General features: G+C 37.3%; 1 protein-coding gene across 4 annotated transcripts in view; it reads right to left on the reverse strand.

Annotated features, from left to right (window-relative positions):
- Positions 1 to 25,655, reverse strand: part of rapgef5a (Rap guanine nucleotide exchange factor (GEF) 5a) — a 132,243-nt gene that overhangs the window by 98,096 nt on the left and 8,492 nt on the right. The window contains exons 2-3 of one of the 4 annotated variants that reach the window (XM_037539247.1): positions 10,298 to 10,348; positions 2,593 to 2,699 (exon numbers count right to left, since the gene is read on the reverse strand). In XM_037539247.1, coding sequence (XP_037395144.1) covers positions 2,593 to 2,699; positions 10,298 to 10,348 — 158 coding nt within the window. Of the gene's footprint in view, positions 1 to 2,592; positions 2,703 to 10,297; positions 10,352 to 25,655 lie in introns of all 4 variants that reach the window. The other 3 variants (XM_017701512.2, XM_017701510.2, XM_017701511.2) reach the window with 3 other exon arrangements.

The following is a 25,655-nucleotide window of genomic DNA, read 5'->3' on the forward strand; positions in this document are numbered from 1 at the left end:
ATTGCAAATTTGCATTTTCAAATGCTAAATTTTACTCCACCTAATTCCACCTTAGAATTGGTCACAACTCTGACTTTTGAGATTTATTATTTTATTTAAACCAAAACTACACTAAGAAAAGAACCTGACAGTCTTCAATCATGCCAATTGATGCTGGTTGTTCTGAGAAGCTACACAGTAGTTTAAGGAGTTTTAAGGAGTTTTTAACCAGGCACTTTGGAATTTCCATTCAAGATCTTATAGAAAAGTACTTTTACTTTTACACCATTAAGTCATTATTTCACAAACGTAGCAACACTTTTGCTTGAGTATGAGTTTAGGTTACTCTACTCACTTGAGTTTAGCATTATCTTAAATAGTAAGTTAGCATCAATTTTCATTCTGTCTATGTAAATGTTGTCTGGTACTGACATATCAACATTTTTGAAAAATACTGTGCTGCATAGTTCTGTGAAAAAGCTCTAGCCCCTCCTGATTTCCTTTTTTTTGTCACTCTAAATGGTTTCAGAACCTCATAAAAACGTAAAATATGAGAAGAAGAACATTTCTTTTAGTAAATGAACAATGCAGAAAAGTAATTGTCACTTAAACTTAAGTGACAATTAAGTTAGTTTTGCCACTCTTAGCAGCAATGACTGCAACTAAACATTGAACACAACTAACTGATGACTCAGGATTTTGACTAGGCCATTCCAAAACCTTAATTTTGTTTCTTCTGAACCATTCAGCTCTTGCATGTGCTTCAGATCATTGTCTTGCTGCATCACCCAATTGTGTTTCAGCTTCAGATCACAGACTGATGACCAGACATTCTCCTGTAGGATCTTCTGGTAGAGAGCAGAATTCATGGATCTGGTATTTACGGCAAGCCTCCCATCCCTGCAGCAAAGTGTCCTCACACCATCACACTACCACCACCACGTTTAACTGTTGGTTTGATGTTCATATTGTGGAATGTTGTGTTATCTTTACGCCAGATGTAACAGGTCCTCTGTCTTCCAAAAAAAAAAAAAAAATTTCTAATCAATGCACAGAATATTATGCCGAAAAGGCTTGGGGGTCGCCAAGGTGTTTTTTGGCAAAAGTGAAAATGTTCCTCTTGGTTGGTGCCTTGCAGCTCTCCCATGCATACCAATTTTACCCAGTCTCTCTGTGATGGTTTAAGCATGAATGCTGACCTTATCTGTGGCGAGTGAGGTCTTCACTTCCTCCGATGTTCATCTAGTTCTTTTGTGACTTACTGGATGAGTCATGGCTGTGCTCTTGGAGGAACTGTGGTAAACTGGCCACTTCTAGGAAAATTCACAGCTATTCCAAGTTTTCTCAATTTGGACATAATGGCTCTTACATCGTTTACCTTGGTAAGTGAAATTGTCTTAAAACTAGTCAGTATATCTAATATTCCTCATGTTGAGATTGTTGTAAGCTTATAATAAGATCATTTAACTTATTTTTAGATATTTTTTCTAATACAGCTGATAATCTTTAAGAACATTATTTCACTATATTGACAGATAATTTTGCTTATTTAAAGAAATGCGTTTGAAACAAGCAAAATTATCTGACAATATCATAGTACTTGAAACTTTTTTAAGTAAGTAAAACATTCTAGAAAGTGTATAAGGTGAATAGTCTTATAATACTTGTACAACTGTCTCAAAATAAGAAATATTAGGTATTTAGACTAGATTTGAGATGATTTCTCTTGTTAAGATGTCAGTCTGCAAAGAAGGCCTTTGCAGACTCATATTTCTTTCTGTCCTTTGGGATATTTCTTATCATCACGTCATGCTGCTTGTTGAAACCTTTTAGCCTACTTTACATTGCTGGAAAGAGTTTATTTTAGAGCTGTTTACATTCAACAGTAGTCAAGCCCAGGTGCGTCTAGTTCAGTGACCCTAATTCTCAACTAAATTGAATGAACTGACTAACTAAGGGGGCCATTACTTTTTCACACCTTTCACCTTTTTCCTTCCATAAATGAAATGATTGTCGAAAATCTGTCTTTTGTGTTTACTTTGTCTTCAATTCAGTCTGAAGATTTGAAAGGATTAAGTTTGACAAATGCAGCAAAAATCAGGAGAGGGCAAATACTTTTTCACAGCACTGTAGAATTGTTTCATATAGAAAAGCCACAGCTTATGTGTGTGCGGATTTTCCCTCTTTCTAAGCACTGCCCATTTCTAATGTGCATCCACAGCACATGTCCACATCATTTCCAGCACTGACCACGTTTTTCTTCCTTCATCTACACATGAATGCCAACCGAGACCTTCTCCGCCTCCTGATTGGCTACCAGACACATCAATCTTGTCGAAATGCCATTTGGATGGAGGTTATTGATCGCAGCAGTAAGTGAGCAGTGATGAGTCAGCCAAAGCGACCCCCCCCCCCTCAACAAACCCACCCTGTTTTAACACAGGAGTCACATTGATCCTTGGATTGATGAACAGGACTTTATGTTCACACAGATCAGCTTCCAGCATCACTACTACAATGGCATGCACCAGGATCAATACTCCATTCGTGTCTGCTCTTACAGAGTGCACTGCTCTCACCACACAGGAACAAACACAGCCAGAAATGTCCCACCTGATAATCCGGGCCAGGTGGATCTTGTCTTTGGCGGGGTAAGGGCCATGGGACAAGAAGGCATTCCTCAGCGCACGGCCGGCGCAGGGGAAACTCTGGGAGCAGGTCTGCTAGAGAGAGAGAGAAAGAGCACTTTAGTGAATGGATAAACTGCTGTGGACTGCTTTCTTCTTAAATATCAATTTTCTCATTGTTACTTTTCTATTAAAGTCGAATTCCACCAGTGTTTCAGAATTTCTGTATAAGTCAGTGATTTTTTGTGGAGAAACGTACCAACTCAGATTTCTTTATAGTGGTGATGGAAACCAGGGGTCTCCATGTCTACAACTCAAATATGAGATTTCTATGTAATGTCGATGGTGAATCTGAAAAAAGGTGTCTATTTTGCCTCACCATGCCCAGAATGTAACTCTCCACCATGCATAGATTTATAAATACGTTTTAGGCCAAAATCTTCTTAAAGGCAAAACAATGTTTTGGACATCAGGCACTGTTTTCATTACCATTTCAACTTTCTTTGTTTCGGAGTATTTAGAGCCATTAAACACATCACTGCCACCATGAACATTTCAGAGAATAGGTTTCTCTAGAAGAAACCACTCAATCACTTTGTTTACATATTAACAATTGAATTATTTTGAAGAATCTGTGGAATTCCCCTTTAAGTAAAAAAAGATGCTTCTTCAAGGGCTCTTAAATAAAGGAAATGGTTCTATACAGAACCAACATAAACACCAACATAAATCACAAACCTTTGCATGATTAAGGTTTTTTTTTGTATATGAGTTCTTCAGATTTACAGAGAATGTGCTGTAAACAGTTCTGCATAGATCTGTTTTGGGTTCTACATAGCACCAAAAAGGGTTCTTCTATTGTTGTGATCATTGTTAAGCTTGTCATAATAAAATAACCCTTTTTGATGGTGTATAGAACCCAAACGGTTCTATACAGAACCATCTACAGCACATTCTCCATTAATCTGAAGAACTCTTTCATTATGCAAAGAACCCTTTAATCACACAAAAGGTTGTTTGAGCATTTATGGTTCTGTATACAACATTATCAGTCTATAGAAGGCTTTCATGATGTTGACACGATTGACCCCTCCCAGTCTCCTCATGTACTTTTGTTTACCTTTTAGTCCTGTCATGTGCTTTTGTTTTGATTTATTCACAGTCCGGCCCCCTTGTTTTCTGACTCCTCCCCTGATTCGTTCCACCTGTTTTCTGCCTGTCCCTCATCCTTTTGTATTTAAGCCCTGTGTTTGCCCTTTGTGTTTGTTGGTCTTTGCTTGGGGTGTTTCTTTTGTCATGCCTGAACCCCAATCTCTCCGTGTTGGCTTTTTGAACCTGGACTCAATAAAAGTTGCTTATCTTAGCATCCTTGCTCCGCATTACAGATGTAAAGAACCGTTTAATCATGCAAAGGGTTCTTGAGTGTTCATGATTCTACTTAGAACCATTTTTTTTACCAAAGAACCCTTGTAAAACCTTTTTTTAAATATGTAGATTCTATATAGAACCTATGTAGCACCAAAAAGTGTTGTTCTTTTGTTACAAACTTGACATCATACCAGTAGCAGGGTGTGCAAAGGGCTCTTTGAGTGTTGCTTGTTCTAGATAGAACGGTTTACATACTAACGAGCCCTTGAAGAAAGGTCTTTTTTAAGAGTACATAAAAATACCTACAAATGAGTTATAATTAAGCTTCAACACTCAACTACATGTTTAATAAGTGTTTTCCTTGGTATGAAGAGCATCTACAGTGCCCCCTCTGTTTCAGCTCCGCTATAGGAATACAAATCTGTGTTCAATTCGCCAGTATTCTCCTATGAAGTGAGATGAGAATGCATGAAGAAGGCGAAGAATAAGATGACACTGATTCATCAAGTGGTAACAGTTATTATTTTGCTTTTAGCCAGATTCCAACACTCAACACAAGCTCTCAAAGCTCCGAGCATTAACATGGGCAATTAAACCACGGGAGCACCCACAAGCTCTATTTCACAATTTTTAATGATACCAGATTATTGTCCAGATTTATTCTTCTTCTTCTTTCGGCTGCTCCCTTTAGGGGTTGCCACAGCGGATCATCTGCCTCCATCTTGCCCTATCCACTGCCTCCTCTACTCTTACACCAAGTGTAATACTGTATTTTTTTTCTTAAAACCAGTTATTCTGTAAAAATGTGACGCCTATAACAGTCACATTTATACTGTCCATAAAATTGTAAAACAGTTGTGGTTTTAAAAGAAACCAATTTTATAGTGATAATTTTGTCCTGATTTATTGTCTTCTCAAAATATTTTACCTTAAAATGTCCCTATTAGTCTTTTTTTTCCTTTTGGTCTGTAAAACTCCATTTGGAAAGGTCTTAAATCTTTATCACCCCCTCTGGTTTAATTGGAAACTGTCCAAGAGACTGTAAAACACCTGCAGCTTTAAATGCTTTTAAGCATTAATTTTGTCCTTGTTTACCAGGATATTCAAAACTGTTTGCCTTAAAAATGAACCTAGTTATTATTTAATGTTATCTTGCAAAAATGTATTAAAAAATTATTTGAAAAGCTTGGTGCCCCCAAAATTTTGACAGACTGTGTATATGTATGTGTTTGCACATGTGTGATGAAGAGTGAGAGAGAGAGAGAGAGAGAGAGAGAGAGAGAGAGAGAGAGAGTGAGAGAGTTTTAGTACAATCATTTCTAAATGCATTCATACATTTATAAGCCTGTCCAGAAGCTTATCTCCTGTGAAGGAAGAGTCTCAGCTGGCCCTGATCTGAGTGTGCTCTTTCCGCAAAGTTTGTTTTGTATGCAAATCTTAAACCCAACTTTACCAAATGACCCCAGTGGCATCAGCTGCAGCATTTACACACAAACAGAGTGTTACATCATCTGTGCGCAGGAACAAATATACGCAATCAGGAAAAAGCCCAGAGGCAAGGTGCTGGTGTGGCTTTGACCGCATAAAAGCATAAATATTTATTTCATTCATTGATGATCCAAGCCTGAAATAACGGACATCCTTCCATATTTCCATATCTCTCCCTATCTCGTTCTCTTTCCATGGATAAATCAATTATTCAATCAGTATGGTTCTCATCTCCACTGCATGTTCAAAAACACCTTTAGCATTATTGATAAAGCTCAACGTTTAAAGCCAGAGCGCTGACGTGTCATATACTGAGGCCGTGACCCAAACCAGAGCAATCCATCTACTGAGCCTCAACAGGCCAAGCAAGTTGACACAACAAAAACCAGGAGTCATATTACACTGTCTTTTCCACTCTTCTCAGCACCATTTAATTCATTTACAACCACAAAATGTAAACTCTAGTTAGCACTAGATATAGACACTGATGGGATTATAGAGTTAAAGGGGAATTCCAATCAGTACATAAAAGAAAATCACATTTTATTCATGTTTTGCAAATGTTCTGGACTAAATTACTTTGTTAAAGGTGCATTAGTCGAATTCTATAATTTATTACTGGTACAAATAACTTGGAAAATATGCAGCGACGTGTGCTAAAAGATTCTCATACTGTCGTGAAAAAACACGTAATTATAGTGCAGAATTAGCAACGCTCCTCCTGGACTGGTAAGTGTGATACTTAAAAAGACTCCACCTGTTTAATGAGCCTTTAGATACATTAGATAAAAATGTTGGATCTTCTTATACTGATATCACTTTATTTAGTGCTGGTGCTTTGCAGATGATTAACTCTTAACAGATTATTAACAACACATCAATGACATATCAGTAAAGCAGCAGTAGTGAAACATCTGAATACATTGAAGTAAATATCTTATAGATGTTCTGTTGATACATTGCTTACATTAAGTAGATGTATTGTTAATATGTTACTTCCATTACGCAAAAACTTACCAAAAACCTAACCCTCACCCTGGCCCTAATCCTAACCCTAAACTTAACCTCAACCCAAAGCCTAATCCTAACCCTCATATGTTTTTGACATGTTACTGAGAGTCTGTTGAGTGTTTGTTTCTTCTAAAAAGGACCACTCAAAATAAAATGTCACCCTGAGATTAAATGGCCTCTTATTCAAACTTTCCATGCCACCTTAAACAACGCTGTAGAGTCACTCATTACAAAGAAACTCTTGACTATTCTTGAGCAAACTGAATGCTAACTGTTTAAAGACTTGTCCATTCTCTAGTGAGATGTGGGCCATATTGAGTTTTATGATCTCTCAAGCAATGTTAGCATAATGTTAGCAATACTTTTATCATTTGCATTTAAATGACAAAATAAAGCAATACGCGTAATAAACAACCTACCTCAACACTAGAAACTGAAGTTATGACAATGCGGGATAACCCTGTTTTAATTTTTTTGTGCTTTGAGTTGATGGGCAGGATTGGGAGATGGGTCCAAAGAGTAAGAAAATTGTTCCAGTGTTGTTGTTATTGTTCATATTTAACAGCTGTTTTTCATTTTATCTCCTTTGACATCTTTTAAGGATGGTTACCCATTGAACATCCTAAACAACACAAGGCTTAAGGCCACTAATTTCTCTATTAGTGCATTAAATGAAACCCAGAACAATACCACTAAAAGACATAACAGATGACATTGGTTGAATTTTATGCTGAGAAAGTGTAGTCAATCAAATGTTGTTAAGATCAACAGTGACTTTGTGAAGAGTTAGTTAGATGATACTAAACATATAAATTTACTATATGATGTTGAAAGGTTATGGAATTAAATCTATACGAGTGCAGTGTAAAATGAACTTGAGCCCAAATGTTGTTGCATTTTACTGTGATACATTCTGTAGAGCTGGTAGAGCTGCACAGTCCTACTGACATGAATATACTCAACCCACAAACAGGTGAATTGGTTTCATTTAGCATTTAGCATAAACCAGGAGGTAAAACTCTGTTTTTGGGAGCAAGCAGTAGTGCTTTTTTCCTCATCATATCTTTTACAGTGTTAATTGAGGCAGTGCACTTAAATAATCATTTTTCATGATGTTTAAAAAAGCAATGTTAGCATTCAACTCTATGGGGTCCCACAAGGCTCCATATTTGGCCCAAACTCAGAGAGGGTTGTACTCTGATCTCCTCTTTTATCTCCATCATCCCATTTTTCAGCAGGGAAGTCCACTGTGTACACATATATGTGCTCTTGCCCAGGCCAGGCCGATGAGCAGAGCGATTATACAGCAAGGTAGCGTATTTAATCTGACTAGTGTTGGGATTAAAGGAGATTCGTAGATGCAGACATCAATTATCATAGCCAGCAGCATGAGATCAAATGGGCAAAGTGCAAACGAGGAGACTCATCAGCACCCAGATGAACACCACAGACCGTCTCACAGAGCATCTCACACAGAATAGTAATGAAAGTGAGGGTGTGTGGGTGGGTTTGTGTTTGTGTACAGAAGGAGAGAGAGCTTTATACTGCACTGCGTATATATCATGAGTATGTGACTGGCACTGCATGGGTGGAGTTATATGTTCACCATTCAAGTGTTTGGACTCATTTCTCATGTTTTAAAATGAGTGTACAGTTCTGTTTTGTGCACCTCCTGCATCCTTAACTCTTCTGTCCTTCCAATCTAAAAACCAACCAGTTACACCTTTGTCCTCCCAATAAAATCACTCCAAAGATCTCAATGACGTTATGTTCCCCTCCAAAGAGACACTAGAATTCACACAAGCAGCCACACAGCCACATTTCTGTGTAAGTTTATAAAATGATTACAATTACAAAGGCATTAAAATGAGTTTGTTCCTGATTATAAATGAATCATAAACACATTAATCATCATTAATAAGCAGTTCGCTGTTTTCTGAAGAAAATCTCGCATCTCCAAAATAGTAACTTTACAGGAGAAGGAAAAAACACGCTTTACTTTTAATGCAACTCAATGGAACCAGAGTTTTTTCCAAGTAATTTTGGACCATTTGTTTTGGTCCATTCAACATGAAATTTGCACACAACGTAAAGGACAACAGCCATTTTCAAATTATATCAAAAACTGAAAAATGACAAAAATGGAGATGCAAGGTTTTGTTCTGACAGCAGCAAGTTACAACACATAAATTCAAAAAGCAATAGTGACCTGTCGCTTGCCAAATAGTGAGTCCACATTCATCTACACTGTTTAAGCTCAGATCTTGCTGGTTGCTGATCTTACTATGACATTTCCGTCAGTCAGCATTAAACCTGTCAGCTTCACCAGGTATTCATATTTATCAGATATAACTGTTTTTATTCATGTGTTATAACTGCTTGTGGTTATGTAAGGTGTTTATGACCTAATTGATTACCATTAGCAAACTAATTTTACACCACAAACACTTGATAAAGGTGATCTGTTGTAAAGTGCAACCCAATTTTTTTCTCATATGCATCTAAAATGGCTAAAGGAGATATTTTGGGCAAGATTAAATCATCGCTGTCCAAAGAAAAACATGTATCTCGACTTTTGTTGAATTATTTTTCTCCATCATTTGAACTCAGCAACTGCCTTCTACATAGTGTGACCATTGCATAATGAATGGACCTACAAAAATGCTACAAAATGGCTTGGAAAAAAATCCCTTTATACATTAACGTACAGGAGAGGGCAAAAAAGCTCTTATTTTTAATGTAAGAGTGGTTTTGCCCTCTTCTGTAAAGTCACCATTTTGTAGATACTTGTCTTTCTTTGGACAGAGATGAAATATAAGATAAAACCACTTACATGAAAAATAGGAGAGTCAAAGGAAAATAAATGAAAAAATCTTAAAAAATGATGTAGCCTTATTATTTTCCAGGGTATATTTAGTTTTTTTCCATCTGAATTTACATGACCAAATCATATGACAAATTGTTCAGTAACTGCATGAAATAACTGTAATTTTTTATTTTATTTATTTATTTATTTTGTAAAAGCTCCCGTCATATTAACAGAACATGTGTTTTATGATCATACACATATTGGTATATGCTTACAATTTACTGCTGAAAGCCAAAAAACTTAGATGCTCATTATATTATTTTATAAAAGTAATTTTTACAGAGCAGATCACTGAAGAAACGCCATCTGTTTATAATTCAGCTTCTTCTATTATAAGGCTTTAAAATTGCATCCCCCATCTATTTGACTGGAAAGAAGACAGTTACAGCCTTATACGACACCCACGTTTTGAGTGTAGGTTATGAAATATGAAGTTATGAAGAACATGACAAAGTGCGTTAGTTTAAGAGGTTAAAGATAACAAGAAAATGGGACTCATAACAACCAAGGAAGGCCTGGTCTAAATTTGTCATTGAGATTTCTTGGATCATGAAAAGTCAAAAATGTAACAAACTTTTAGGACTGAACTTTGGAGATGTGGAAAAATATCCCTGCAGATTTCTTTACAGAACTGAAAGTGAGTCTCCTGAAAAGAATGGACGCTGTAATAAAGGTAAAGATGGACACAATAAATAACTGAAAAAATTCTAATATATGTAGTTATTGTGTAGTTTTCTGTCATAAATATTTATTTAAATATTTAAATATACCCTAAAATATTTTGTACCTAATGACCATTTTGACTGGAAATGAAATAAAACAATGAGTGATCTTGTATTGTGCAATGGCCATATATATATATATATATATATATATATATGAGACTGAATGCTAATGTATGTAAAAAACAAACAGAAGGCACTATATTATGTGTGCTTATAGAGTAGTTCCCTACCTTAGACTTGGCGGGGACGCTGGTGCTGGGTCCTGGGACGGTGTCAGGTGACTGCTGCCAAGACACAATCAATAAAAACAAACAAGGTCATAATGGTATTTAAACAAACCACACAGTCCAGTCTTTACACAGCACAGTGATAATTACCCCCAAACCAAACATAGGTTTTCAAACACACCTTCCGCCTTGAGGCAAGTGGCTTGACCGGACCTATACAGCTACGAAATCCATAGTGCAGCTCAGATAGGAGGCTTGGAGTGTCTTACATGTGTTTACAGAGGCTCAAACAGTGTTTTTGAAGCCCTCAAAACTGTAACAACATTAATATGGCTGAACATTCAGCGCAGCATTGTGCAGATGCTACAGTATGACAATGCTTAATTTATCCTACATCCCTATTATTTATTCAGACATACTGTCTGTATAGTAATATCATCAACTGACAAACTGGCGGAACGACTGGATAAAGGCTCTGTAACATATAGTCAGACATACTGAGGAAGCTCCAGGGACAGTAGTGGAGATCTCTTGGGATTTTGATGAGTGAATCTCAGTGTGCCTGACTGATATGTTGATAAAATCAGCCAACAATAAAGTTTCATTGATTTATTATTATTTGGAAAAATGCTGAAAATAAAGCATGGATTGTTCTTATGTAAAGAAAATTGATGAACAATAAGCAAAATCGATCCACTCATCACAAATCAACTAAACTGTTAAGAATGCAGAATATCTTAATTTTGAGTCTCTGAGTTTTGTCTATTTGAATGTAACCCCTTTATATTACATACAAAGGCTGCAAATTGGTTGAGCTATTCTTAGGTTATAGAAGTGTATAATAAAACATGGCCTGTTAATAGGTTAATACATTTTACAGTTGAGGACTGTATAATAAAACTATATTTGACCATTCACATCTGACACCAGACATCAGTCAGTAAAGCACTGTTTACAGGGTCCATATCATGAAAAACAAAATTGCCCTCACTTTCTTTAAATGGGTCAGGAAAAAGGAGTCAAGTAATATGTAAACATTGTTAAAGTTTCACCAGGCATCATTCACTACCCAGTCCATACAGTTCATATACATCTGCAAAAATAGCCTGTTTTGAATTTTTTTCTGTGATGTCACAAATCATCCTTTACATCTAGCCACCTATCCAGCCTACAGCAGTTTTAGCTCCGCCCACTCATGCTGAAGTTATAAGGAGTGTTTCACCCTGGACTGCATTTCTAACAAGGCATGGGTACATATATCATATACATTTACATACACGTTTACTTATATCAGTCTTAAGGGCAGAGTAAGAAAATTCTCATTCTAAAGGATACAACGACCAATATGACCATTTTGGTACCTAAAACCACCATTTTTAATGAAACTAATTACAAGAAAAATATATGATATGGGCATTTTAAATAAAACAACTTCAGTCCTTTCATTTTTTAAGTATATTAAATTACATAATCAGTTACAAGAATTAAAAATTCTGTTGGTTTGCTAAGTGAAAATAAGTTAACACAGCCTCTACAAAGACCACACTTCTGCTAAATTCAATGCACGAGTACTGTTTTTTTTGCAGAATTGAACATATTGGGGGGGAAAAAACTAAAACATAAAATGTGCATCTTACATGTTACGTTTTTTTCTCTGATATGTTAAACCCATTAAAATATAGAAATTGTGCATTAAAATGAGCAGAAAAATACCATATTTCAGTCTGTTCCCTGTTAGATCCCAACAACAAGTGCATATATTAAATTGTCACGTTCAGAATAAAGCCTCGCATCTCCATTTGTGTCGTTTTACTTATTTTATGTAAATAAATGAAAAATTCAGCTGCCATTTACACTGTGGCAAAAATTCATGATAAATGGACAAGAAAAGATCTAAAATTATGTACAATACAATGTTGTTATGTAAATCTACAATGAAAGATAAGGTGCTTTCCTTCTTCTGTAAAATTATGTTTATGTTCCTTTTTTTCTGGGAGTGACAACAGTGACTGTTCGTTAATTTATTCATAGGTTTCCCTCAAGTATTGGCTTGTGTGGTCTGCTGAAGGTGCTGAAGGCATCACTTTAAAAGCCACTTAAAATCTGTATTTGAATGAAAGCACAACAATCATGCATAGGCATATAGAGTGTGCTACACCTAGGTTTCAGCCTGCACAACAAAGGATAGATCAAAGGGTCAAACCAATGACTGTAAGACTGATTATATATAGAATAATTGAGTCAGCATTTAGAAAAATGCTTGTGCAGTGCTAAAAGATATTGGCATAAATTATTTTAGCACATTAACATGTCATTAATAACATTAATAACATGACATTTTTAATATATTATCCTATACGTATAGTGGGAGAGACAGAGACAGAAACAGCTCTCATACATATCATCCCCCATAATCCCTACTGCTATCCATGCTGTACTGGGCCAGGATTTGGCATGAGGCCTTCAACCAGCAGAGTTCACTTCCTCTCATCTAACATGCCATCATGCCATAAGATAATGTTACTATAAATACACTCACATGGCTGGATGTGAAAAGGCTGACCTGAAAAGATGCTTGGCTGGCTAAACATCTCTGAGTGTTAAACTCCTCCTGACGGAGCTCAAAGACAGGGCTCAACATTTGTCTCCAGTTTGCAGGATGGAAAAACGGGAGGGTGTCGAGCGTAATTGGAACAAACTGTCATTTTTGCCTTTACTTTGAGTGAGGATGTAAAAAGAGGGAGAGACAGACCATTAGGAAGATCTAGAACAGTGCCGCTGATCCTCATTATAGCTATGGGCTCCTGCTTGAACTATCTGGGGTGATGCTTTCAAGTTGTCTGTTCCTTTTTTGTTTGAAAATCTAGTGTTCTCTTCTTTCTCTCCCGCTTTCTCACTTTGGACTTTTTTCGCGTGGCCATGCCAAATGATGAGTTAATGAGCCGAAACAGGGTCAGGACAGTTTATGAGATATGCCACTTTTAAGCTTTTAAGAAAGCTTCACAAAGCTCAACGTTTTTTTAGAAAACTGGTTTCCATGTCTCCACATGAACAGCCAACGGGCTGACCTACCAATGGCAAGGGTGGATTTAGGGAAGCATGAAGTCACCTTTATTCTTAAGATTGATTAATTGACTAATCAAACCTTTACGTCTTCTGCAGTTTCCTCTCTCTTTGCTCATCACATCGCTGTTCTATCTGTACAAGTGCATTTCTTCTTTATAATACATTGAAACTACTGAAGCCCCCTACACTTCCTGCGGAGTACTGCAATCTGTCAGAATGACTGGGTATCATATAAACATTACATAGTATTTTAGTAGGCTTGATTATGATGGTAATACAGTATATCACAATATGTAAAATTACATCTATTGAATGATTTGACATTTATTGAATGACGACTTGAAAATGCACTGCGTTCACTTATTTGATAAATAACACTAGAAAAGATTGCAAAATTAGTTATAAGTGACATTTTTATGCAAACTCTCATTCTTTTCACATACCACGTGATTTTTGTATTGTTTTGCCTTAATTTAAGCAATAAACATAATCATTCCATTTCTACAATCATTCTAGTATATGATTAGTTAAAAAAAAAAAAAAATATATATATATATATATATATATATATATATATATATATATATATACAGGTACTATTTGGGTGGTGGATCATTCTCAGCACTGCAGTAACACTGACGTGGTGGTGGTGTGTTAGTGTGTGTTGTGCTGGTATAATTTGTACATTTTGAGTGGCTCAAAAACTTGGCAGCTCAGCTAATCAACGGCCAGGTGTGTGTTATTCCACCAATATTTCACTTACAAGCAAAAAGATAAGAGATCTTGAGTTGATTTCAAGTGTGGCTTTTGCATTTGGAATCTGCTGCTGTGACTTCTCAATGTGAAGTCCAAAGAAAGAGCTGTCAGCATGATGAGGCTGAAAAATCAAAACAAGCCCATCAAAGAAACAGCAAAAAAAAAAACATTAGGTGTGGCCAAACCAACAATCTGCACAGCTTAGCTCAGAAACACCAAAAGGCCCACAGGAGCACAGAAAACAGCTGTGGCGGAAGACAGAAGAATTCTTTCCCTGCTAAATAAAAAACGCTTTACGACAGTCAGCCAGATCAAAAACACCCTCCAGGAGGTCAGTGTATCTGTATCAAAGCCAACAATCAGGAGAGGTAACAAGCAGAGTAAATGCAGAGGTTCACTACGGGATGTAAATCAAACTCAGAATGACCAGACTAAAGTTTGGCAAAAATAAATAAATAAATAAATAAATAAATAAAAAGTCTGTACAGTCCTGAAACAACATCTTATGTATAGAGGAGATAAAGATCGGCTTGTACCAGAACTATGGAGATAAGAAAGGAATTGCTCATAATTCAAAGCACATCATTCATCTGGACGTACTGTTATGGTGTGGGCATGTATTGCTGCCAATGGAACTGGTTCCCTTGTATTTACTGATGTTGTGATTCAGGGGTCACATTGGAGTGCTACACCTCTAAAGGCGACAAAATTCAACTAGGCTGCTACCTTTCATGTCATGCAAATAACATGTCTCTAAGTCTATCGATGGTGTGGTTGGTGTGGTTGGTGTGTTGTAGTGGGTAACAACTCAGCCTTCTATGGCCTAGATGCCTGTTGTAGACTGGGGTTCAATCAACTGCAGGCACTCTACACTATATCCATAAGAGTCCTTGGGCAAGACTCCTAACACTATATTCGCCTACCTTTGCAAAAATGATCAAATTGTAAGTCATTTCGGATAAAAGCGTCTGCCAAATGCCATTAAAGTAAATACTGATGAACAGTGCCAGAGTTTTGACCCTGCACTTAACTGGGTTCAACCTCAGATAGCAAACTTTGTTAGCTATGAATATCAGGCTGTTTTCGTACCCAGTTCACTTTCTAAAGTCTGCACTGGAGCTTTTTGTGATGTTTCATCTTTTTCAGCTAAAGTGCACCAAATTACATATGGAGGTATTTGGCTCGTTCTACTTTTCTGTCTCTCTATAAGTGTCACTGGTGTTACCAATCCTCATTGGTGTTACACATAAGAAAGGTAACGCCAGTGACATTATTTATGAAAAATGCATTTTACAAAATGGCTACTACAGAGCATCAAACCACATGTTGTCAGTCATAGAATATCCACTAAAATACGTAATTTAATCCATCTGTATTCTATTTTTCACAATCACCTAAGAATAAAGCAGGTCACACCTGTGACGTCAGCTAAAAGCTTCGTATGAAATAATGAGCTAAATGAGAACATTTCTGATAACAGAAAAGACACAGTGGACTCAACATGTGCTTTTCTTCATAGATCCTCAGAAAACAGGTAAAAGAAAGTCAAGTGATGTCATCAGTGTGTTTTTTTACCTCAAAATATGGTGCTGACCCTTTACAAATGACTGTGGAGACAAGCACTTCTGTGATGCTTGGAATTCTATATAATTGATTTAAAAACTAATAAAAACTAAAATTGCTATTTGCTATTGTTAAAATAACTTATTGTTTTATTTTAAAATATAAATCATTTGTAACCCTAACATTTATATATATATATATATATATGTGTGTGTGTAAACGCTAGGGACACAAAAATGGACATTTCTGTAGAATGACCCATTTGTTTTATTGGTCAGACATTATTACCATTTGAGTAATTTATTACTTTTTCCAATTATTTTTGAGACCCATAAAACTGAGAGGACTATGTATGAAAATAGTCGTAATTCCAACATTGATTACCTGATTTGGGTGTAAATGATGACAAAGCAAAACCTTGGAGAGTTACACCACAGGGCAGCTCAATTGATAACTATATGATAACAATACAAACCATGCGTCCAAACCTAACCATTAGCATGAGAATAATGTTATAAACAGACTATTTATATGTGATACACAGAAACCAAATGATTCTTTATAACTAATATAATATACACTCTCAGAAATAAAGGTACTAAACTGTCACTGGGGCAGTTCCCCTCTTGTCACTGGGGTGGTACATCGGCCAAATACCATTAATTTTAACAAAAGACCAAAATCCACAAATTTGGGCTTATATTTTAGTGCTATTTCTCTAATGTCTGAGGATCCGTGCTGCTTTAAAGATAGCATTATATTTCAAAAGGGTTAAACATTATAATCTATTGGAAAATAGAATTGACTTATGCAATATAAATATAAAATTATATTGGTTATTTTTTGCTCCCTAAAATCAGCATCAGCAGCAATATCTTTCACATGGTTGGACCTCAGACTCAACCAGTTGCACCATGTATGGAAGCTAAGCATGTTGAAAACATCACTTTTCTTTTATATCCATAAAAATACACAGTTGAAATGTTCCTTGCCTTGAAGTTCCCTTAAAAAAAACAAAGAAGCTGAGTGAGAGATATAAAGTAGGAAAAGATAAAAGAGATCAGAGAGAGGGGGAGTGCTCTCTCTGCCACTAGACTAGACTAATCTCTACTAAACCGTGTGTGGGCTTTGTTTTGGCTGCGGTCATTCATACAGTGGTGTGCGTGGACGGCGGCGTGTCCGCTGTGGAGTATTGATTTGCTGTAGGCGGAGGGCACCCAGCCTGGAGCAGGGAGCAGCTCCCAGCAGCGGAGCTGCAGAGCAGACACTGTTTGGGCTGCGAGGGAAGTGGAGCACACCAAAGGGTCGTTCAAGTACGAAGATATGGACATGAAACACAGTCTTCACACGAAAGGCAAAGAGAGGGACAGGCTGGGGCAGGCACACAGAGACGGTTCCCTCATCTATCCACGGGTACTCTACACCATCTCAAGGGCTAGTCCTCCTCTCCCCTCATCACTTCTTCCTCCCACTGCTTCTCATTAAGGAATAGCCTGGTGAAAAATCTCATTTAAACAGTTTTTCACCCTTACTATGCAGAGAGTCAATCAGCAACAACAGGTTTGGTGTCTGAAGTTTGCTTTTTTCAGTTTGTGAAGGAGCTATGAGGCTATGAGCTAACAAGGAGTGAAGGTTCCAGCATTGTAAAAGTTTAAATTATGACATACTTATGACATATGACAAACTGTAAACATGCCAAACAGACCTGTTCCTGTGGTTTCCTATTCCCATCCCATAGAGGAGAAGAAATGACACCTGAGCTTTTTCCTTCTCCTCAGTTTCTGGATCAGCATTTTGACATACTATGTCAAAATAATGACTTTTCCCAAAATAATGACTTATTTACTCAAATTTTCAACTTAGAATCATGAAATTACTTTTGTTCTGAGAAATGGATTCAAAATAACAATATTTGTCCTTTACATTCTGACCCTTTATGACTAATAATTACTTACTAACTCATTGTTTTGACATAATATATTGAAATTTGATCTTAAACACTCAAATTTCAACAAACATTTGAGAAAATGTGAAATTTAAAAGAATTGACACTTTTGAAAAAATAAGTCATTATTTCAAGATATTAAATCATATTTGATCCATATCAATATATTAATCATTAATAAAAGATATAAACAGTCATAACATGATTGTTTCTACATATAGATATTACTCGATAAAGTAAGAATTTGTGGAAAATAACATATTTAGTGTTTTTGTGAGATGTTTTGAGATACATAGTAAACACTTTGAGTACATGAGTGATAAGTTTGAGATATTATGTCACATTTTTAAGAAAACAAGTAATTATTTCAAGATTAAGTCAGTATTTCAACAAACTGCTGCCAGAAGCAGAGAAATAAAAAAAACAACTACAGGCACTTTTCTCTACCCAGGAATGAGCTTCCACACCATAACATTGTGTTAACTGCAAAAATGGACAAAAGTGTGTTGCATAGCTTATGATTTTTATAGATAGCAGTATGTTACACAGTCTTAAGTAATGGAAATAACCATATAAGCAAGTCTATTGATATTATTTAACTACTTGATGTGCTTTGAGGCGAGCGTGTGATGATTTAGGCATGCAGTTTGGAAACTGCTGGGCTGTAAGCTTCAATTATTGGTTAGCTACATTAGCCTCATAGCTCCAGTGCAACACTACAGACGTAAACCTCAGAAACCAAACATGAATCTGGGCTAAGAGGGGAAAACGTGTAAATGTGATTCTGCTTTAAAGAGAAGGATGGTCAACATGACCTTAGTGTTTCCCCGGAGGACGATTGAGCCATCATTTCTAGTTGGTGGAGGCTTATATGAGTGGAAAAAACAAGCAAGCGTTGTTCTTTTTACAGCCCTCAGCTGTGGAAGACTGACGTTTCAATCTCCCTCCACCACCGCCACAGCCTGGTTATGATGTGAAGAGGAGGGAGAGAGAGAGAGAGAGACAGAGAGAGAGAGAGAGAGAGAGAGAGAGAGAGAGAGAGAGAGAGAGAGAGAGAGGATTTACAGAGACATGAGAGTGGGAGAGAGAAGGAGAAAGAGGACAGCGGCACCAACAAGGAGGAGAGAAGAAAAGAACAGCATGAGGTTGAGAAATCAGGGGTGTGAAAAAGAAGCAGTCTGAGCTTGATGTGGCTCCTTATTGGATATCATGATATCATTGCAGTCATAAGAAAATCACACGACATCACTTGAAAATTCTGAAAAGAAAACATTTCAAGTGTAATATCTTACATTAGCATAGTAGCTGTTGTCAGAGCAAAACCTTCTATCTCCATTTTTCAGTTTTTGACATAATGTGAAAATGCCTGTTTCCCTTTACATGCTTTGTAAATTTCCTAAAGAATGGACCAAAACAAACATCCCAAATTGACTTGGAAAAAATCTGGTTCCATTGACTTACATTAAAAGTAAAGTGTGTTTTTTCCTTCTCCTGTAAAGTTACTACTTTGGCGATACAAGGTTTTGTTCTGACAACAGTGATATATGGTTGTAAAACTGAACTGACACATCATGATGCATCAATCTGAAGGTGCCAAATTACTGCATTGATTTTTTTCTATTTTCTATTTTTCTAATTTTTCTATTTCTAAGTTAGAATTGAATATAATCAATTAATGTAATATATTCTCAGAAAGGTACCAAACAGTCACTGGGGCAGTTCCCCTCTTGTCACTTGGGTGGGACCCTCAAGGGTACAGCTTTAGTCAGAGAACATAACTGTATCATATTCTATTGAAATTATATTTTCTAAGCTGTATTGACTCGACACATCCCATCTCACCTCCAAGCTTTTTATTTTATTGCTTTTCAGTTCAAAACATTCCGTTATAAAAAGGTACAAATATCTACCTTTTGACCTTGAAAAACTTATTTAAGGTCCACAACTGGACCACTGAATTCCACGTGTACCTTAAACCGTTCTGAAGTAATGGAGGCTAAAAGTGACCTACCATTTTGAGTCTTACAGGGTTAAATTGGCCTTTTCAATTCACATATGAATAATCAATTGCCTATTTAAATAACATAACAGGTGTTCTATAACAGGTGTAACAGCAGCCCCCAATTCTCACACATATACATGCAGATACTGTGCGAGTTCTCTTACCTGCCTCATATTTTTTATAATATAGAAACTGCTATACATATAGCTAATATCTAATTAATAAATTACATTTTGTCACTGCCACTGAGTCGCATGTGTAGAGTAAAAATCAGATTCCAACCTCTGAAATTTCAAAATTCATCCCTATATCAAATCATGGTGAAATGTGAAAATTCAATGAATTTTTAGCAGAGTTTTTCAATAAAACTACTATTTTGGAAGACTAGTTTACACCTTGCGTCGTGCGCTATATAATCAGGAGTCATTTCAGCTTCAGAGACAAATGGAAAGAGAGGGAAGAAGAAAGGGACAGGCAGTAAAGGAGACAGAGAGAGAGAGAGACAAAGAGACAGAGAGAGAGAAAGAGAAGAGGGGGTACCCTGTCGCTGTGTTATCTATGTGCAGACATCAAAGCCCCTGCATGGAGTGTGTTCCTGTGTGCAGCGTGCGGAGTGCAGTGGGTGTGTGGGTCATTATCTGGCAGAAATGGATTACTCTCAGATTAGAGTGCTCAGCGAGGCTCAGCGCTGCAGCCCCCAACGCTCACACATACACACATACACGCGCACGATCGCGCCGCTCACAACAGCATGACTCCCTGAGAAATCTCGTCACGTTGGATGAGTGCGCCGCGAGATCAAGAAGTCAAACAAGCCCGGCTGCTTATGTTCAGACTTTGCCACAGTTTGCTGGCCATCAACAACATCCACCTGGCCATGGACACAACAGTCACATTAAATTACATATGCTTATATATGCACCCTTTCTGACCAATATTGCGGCTGTCATTTTAATTAAGTACATTAAATGGCTAAAAGATACATTTAAAGTTGTAAATTTAGTTTTTGCCAAAACTGAACTGAAACTATGCTGAATCTAATGAATAAATATGTACTAGGCTTTCATTCAGAGTAACTTAGATCATGTTACAGTGGTAGGCATGATAGGCAAGTGTAGTATTAGGAGTCTTGCACAAGGACTCTTATTGGTACAGCACAATGGTGGGCCACATGCACCTCTTTTTACTGCTCTATTGCGGCTGCACAGCAGAATTAGATTTTTAGGTAAAAATAAAATAATCTTCCTTCACAGTAAAATAAAGCTCTGCTGATCGTTTGAACCCAGTTTTTAAAAAATGTCCTAAACACTGGAGTTAGTGTAAATCTGCTAATTCAACCTTTAAGGTTAGCGCACAGAAAGCTGTACCACCATAGCAACGCAGACAACAATCTCACCTAGCTAGCAGCAAATGAAACGGCAAAGAGAGAGATTCCAGATGAGCACTGATCATTTTAAATGGACTTATTTGCATTTATAAGCACTCAGCTGCTCAGCAGTTTCCTGATATGTTTCATCTGCAACATGAAAATGTCAAACTGAAGCTGATGTCAACTTCTTGTTTGAATTTTCTCGTTCCACCTTAAATGGAGCAGCAGTTACATTCTAGCGCCACCATTTAAGGTTTAACGGGAAAATTCTAACAAGAAGCTAGTGAATGAGAAGTGACTTCAGTCACCGAAAAAATAAAACATTGAGAGACATTTTACAAGAAACCATTCCACTTTTGCGGAAAATATGAGATATGAGAAAAGCAGATATAGCTAGCTAAATCTTCAAGTAGAGCAAAGTAAGTCTGTGTTTGCGTTTATATTATATATTATACATATTATTTTTAGCCTATACTAGGACATTAGCATATACAGAGACTTATTTACAACCATGATGGGAAATTGGACATAAATTCTGTGGCTCAGAATGTGGTCTGATTTTTGTTAAAAGAACAAAAATGGCTCTTTTAACATTTGGGTTACCGACCCCTGGTATAGTGTGATGCATCTAAAGTTATTTCTTGGAATCGACCTTCAGCTCCCTAGCCATGTTTCTGTTTTATTATGCACCACTTGTTGTTCTGCCTTCCTCAGTCAGTTGCATCAGGTGATGGTTTCTGGTTCCAGCATCAAGCCAAGAATCTGCAGCAGACAGTCCACTACAATCCACCATTGGGTTGTCTGTATGTTATTCAGTTCTGTTTTTACTATTTTATGTATTCACTATATGACCAAAAGTATGTGGATACTCCTAATTATTGAAGTCAGGTGTTTTAGCCACATCCACTGCTAACAAGTGTATAAAATGAAGCACATAGCCTTGCAGTCTCCATAGACAAACACTGACAGTAGAATGGGTCACTGTTGTCTGAAAAAAACCTTGTATCTCCATTTTTGTTGTTGTTCAGTTTTTGACTTAGTTTGTAAATGCCTGTTGCTTTACATAAATTTCATGATGAATGGACCAAAAGAAATGACCCAAAATGACTTAGAAAAGATTTATGGTTCCACTGACTTAAATTAAAAGTAAAGTCGGTTTTGTCCTTCTCCTGTAAAGTTCGCATTTTTGAGATATGAGATTTTCTTCCAACAACAAAAATTTGTCAAATACTCAGACATGATCACATCCTGAAACCCTATTACTAACACTCTCCATGAATGCTAACTCTGCTATGCAGAGTTCATGTTTTCCCACCCTCACATTTTCCTCACACTCTTATATCACACCAGAGAATGTGCGGAAGCTTCTTCATGGAGGATTTTGCTGCACAAAATCACAGCAAAGCAAGCAATGAGATTCAAGCAGAAGGAGCAACACGGTCTATGACGTTGCACTGGTGGATAATACAGCAAATGGCACTGTGCTAATCTCAATGTCTTAAAAGGCAAAGCTTCATGATATTTCAATAACAGTTCAACTATTAATCCACTTCTTTTACATCCATCAATAAAATATGCCTAGTGTAAAATGTGCAATTTAACCCCTAGGTAAACAGTGGCCATATAAAAAAGGAATAAACAGAATAAATAAATCAAAGATGCGTCTTCATCAAGATCAAATTTGATATGAGCATCTCTACAGCACCTTCAGTACCTAAGTAACAATCTACTTCTTCACCTCAAAAACACATAAATGAAATAATTGAAACCGTCATCATCCTCATTGTCTAATCTCACATCAAGCCATTAAATCAGATCAAATGAGACTGCTGCCCTCTAAAGTTTCTATAGCACCAAGTTAGAAGTTAGACCTTCTGTTGCTTTTGTAAAAACTATGATATATTTTCCATTTTCTATTATTTACATGTGTTTCTCTAGACACACAAACACACACACACACACACACACACACACACACACACACACACACACACACACACACACACACACACTCACACACACAGCACATACAAACACAGGACAGCAAATCCTGCTACAGTTAAAGCCACAGATGTGAGTCTACTCAAAGCTCCCCACAACCCCTCACCCCACCTTCTTTTCCCAGATAATCCGAAACATGACCCAATGTTTGCGATCAGTCTCTTGGTGATTGCTACTAGCATACAATGGAGACTGACCTCATCCAAACCCTACCATGTCAATTCCAGCCACCAAGGGTTTCACAATGATGCATAGAAATGACTTAGTCTGTCTTTGAGTAGATAGAGTTAAGCCTGACTGGTTTCCAAAAAAAGAAATGTGCCCACAGCGGGGAAAAAGACAAGGGCTCTTACACTGCTCAAAATATAGGTATCAAAAAGGAGCAATGTCATAGAACAACTACACGCGGTTCCCTAAAGAACCTTTCAAGTGATGCCTCTTTTGTAAATGCAAAGTGTGACTGTGAAGAACCTCAGCATTACATAAAGGCTGTATACCAAATAAAGATTTTTTTTCATAGAATCATACACTGTATTTCCAAAAGTATTCAGTCATCTGCCTTCACACGCATATGAACTTGAGTGACAGCCTATTCTTAACCCATAGGGTTTAATATGATGTTGCGCCACCCTTTGCAGCTATAACAGCTTCAACAGTGTGTTTATGGAAGGGTCAAACCCAAACTGTTCCCACAAAGTTGGGAGCATGAAATTGTCCAAAATTTCTTGGTCTGCTGAAGCATTAAGAGTTCCTTTCACTGGAACTAATGGGCCGAGCCCAACTCTTGAAAAACACCAAACCATAATCCCCCCTCCACTAAACTTTACACTTGGCACAACTCAGGCATTGCCTGAGCCATTGGATTGCCAGACGAAGAAGCATGATTCATCACTCCAGAGAACACTGCTCCAGTCCAGTGGCGGCGCTTTACACCATGGCTTGGATGCAGCTGCTTGGCCATGGAAACCCATTCCATGAAAGGCCACATGAAGTTTGGAGGTCTGTAGTGATTGACTCAGCAGAAAGTTGGTGACCTCTGCAAACTATCCGCCTCAGCATCCGCTGACCCTGCTCTATCATTTTACGTGGCCGACCACTTCGTGGCTGAGTTGCTGTCGCTCCCTATCGCTTCCATTTTGTTATAATACCACTGACAGTTGACTGTGGAATATTTAGTAGTGAGGAAATTTCACGACTGGATTTGTTGCACAGGTATCATCCTATCACGGTACCATGCTGGAATTCACTGAGCTCCTGAGAAGGAGCCATGGAAGTGATTTGAAAACCCTAAATTCAATTCTTTGGATGGGTGAGTGAATACTTTTGGAAGTATAGTGTACATCCAAGCCAAGAACCTTTTAGAAATGTTTAGAGAAACACTCCGGCTACAATGATGTTGTAAACCTACTCACAGCGGTGGAGCAGGAGTCTCTAGAGTGAGATTTCTCAGATTAAACATTAGGAAAACCCTCTCCTGATGATGTTCCTTGAAGGTGGGGGAAACTTTTGAAAACCTACAACTGCTTTGGGGTGGATATTTAAAGGCAAGTTGTTTTTAAATGTTTCTTTCCTTTAGCTGGCAAACGTAGACGGAAGACAGATCGCTAACATTTGTGTTAATCACATAGTCAAATATCTTATAGCTGTCATATAACTGTGGTGTCTTCAAATCATCATCAAAATGAAGTCAATGGATTACGAAAACCACAAATAGGACCCAGAAGAGGACAACAAGCCAGACGCTAAAATTAGCAAGGTAGCTCCCTTTCTATCTAGATTGCTCACCTCAGATTGACTTCTTTTCTCTGATGAAAGGATGAGAAACTTGGAAATGGGCAGGAACACACCAGGATCCTTTATGGTAAAGACTGTCAGTATACTATGCTAATGTGAAGGCAGCCAAGAAACTCCACAATCACAGAGCAGTAAAGTTATAAAGGTGGTGTTTTACTTTTTAATTTCTGTAGTTCTCTGTAGCATTTGTTTGGATATGTAGTCTATTCTGTGTAATTAATATTATTTGATTATTCCTATAGTTATTTCTTAGCATTTCAGTCAGTGGCCTCATTTATAATGTTGCATGTTGTAACGGGGAGCGAGGAGGCGGATGCATATGCGGAGATAAGCGACGTTTATTATGGGCAAATCCAGGGTCATCGTCTAAACGGTCCAGGTTCATGTAGCCAACACGGATCGATCAGGGCACAGACATGACAAACCAGAATCAAGCAAGCTGAACAGTATAAAGACCAATACATCCAACAAACAACAAAGACCGACAAACACAGGGCTTAAATACACAGGGTAAACGAGGGACAGGTGGGAAACAGGTGGAGACAATCAGGGGTGGAACCATGAAACGAGGGGGCTGGACCAAAACAAATGCGCATGGGCTAAACCAAAACAAGACGAACACATGGACAGGACTGGGAGTGGCCAATCCTGACAAATGTTAGCTAATATGACGAATATAAGGTAGCATAATGAGGAATACTCAGCCAGTTAGCCTGCTAGCATTCACTGCATACTAGGCATCTAAATATATATATATATATATATATATGTCAGGTAAAAGTAACTGGACCCTGAATGTTTTCGAGAGTCTAGATCACATAATGAAAGAGGTAGTTAAGTATTCCAGGTTTTTTTGACAAGCTCT

Source organism: Pygocentrus nattereri, chromosome 1, assembly GCF_015220715.1.
Source record: "Pygocentrus nattereri isolate fPygNat1 chromosome 1, fPygNat1.pri, whole genome shotgun sequence".
In the NCBI taxonomy this organism is placed as follows: domain Eukaryota; kingdom Metazoa; phylum Chordata; class Actinopteri; order Characiformes; family Serrasalmidae; genus Pygocentrus; species Pygocentrus nattereri.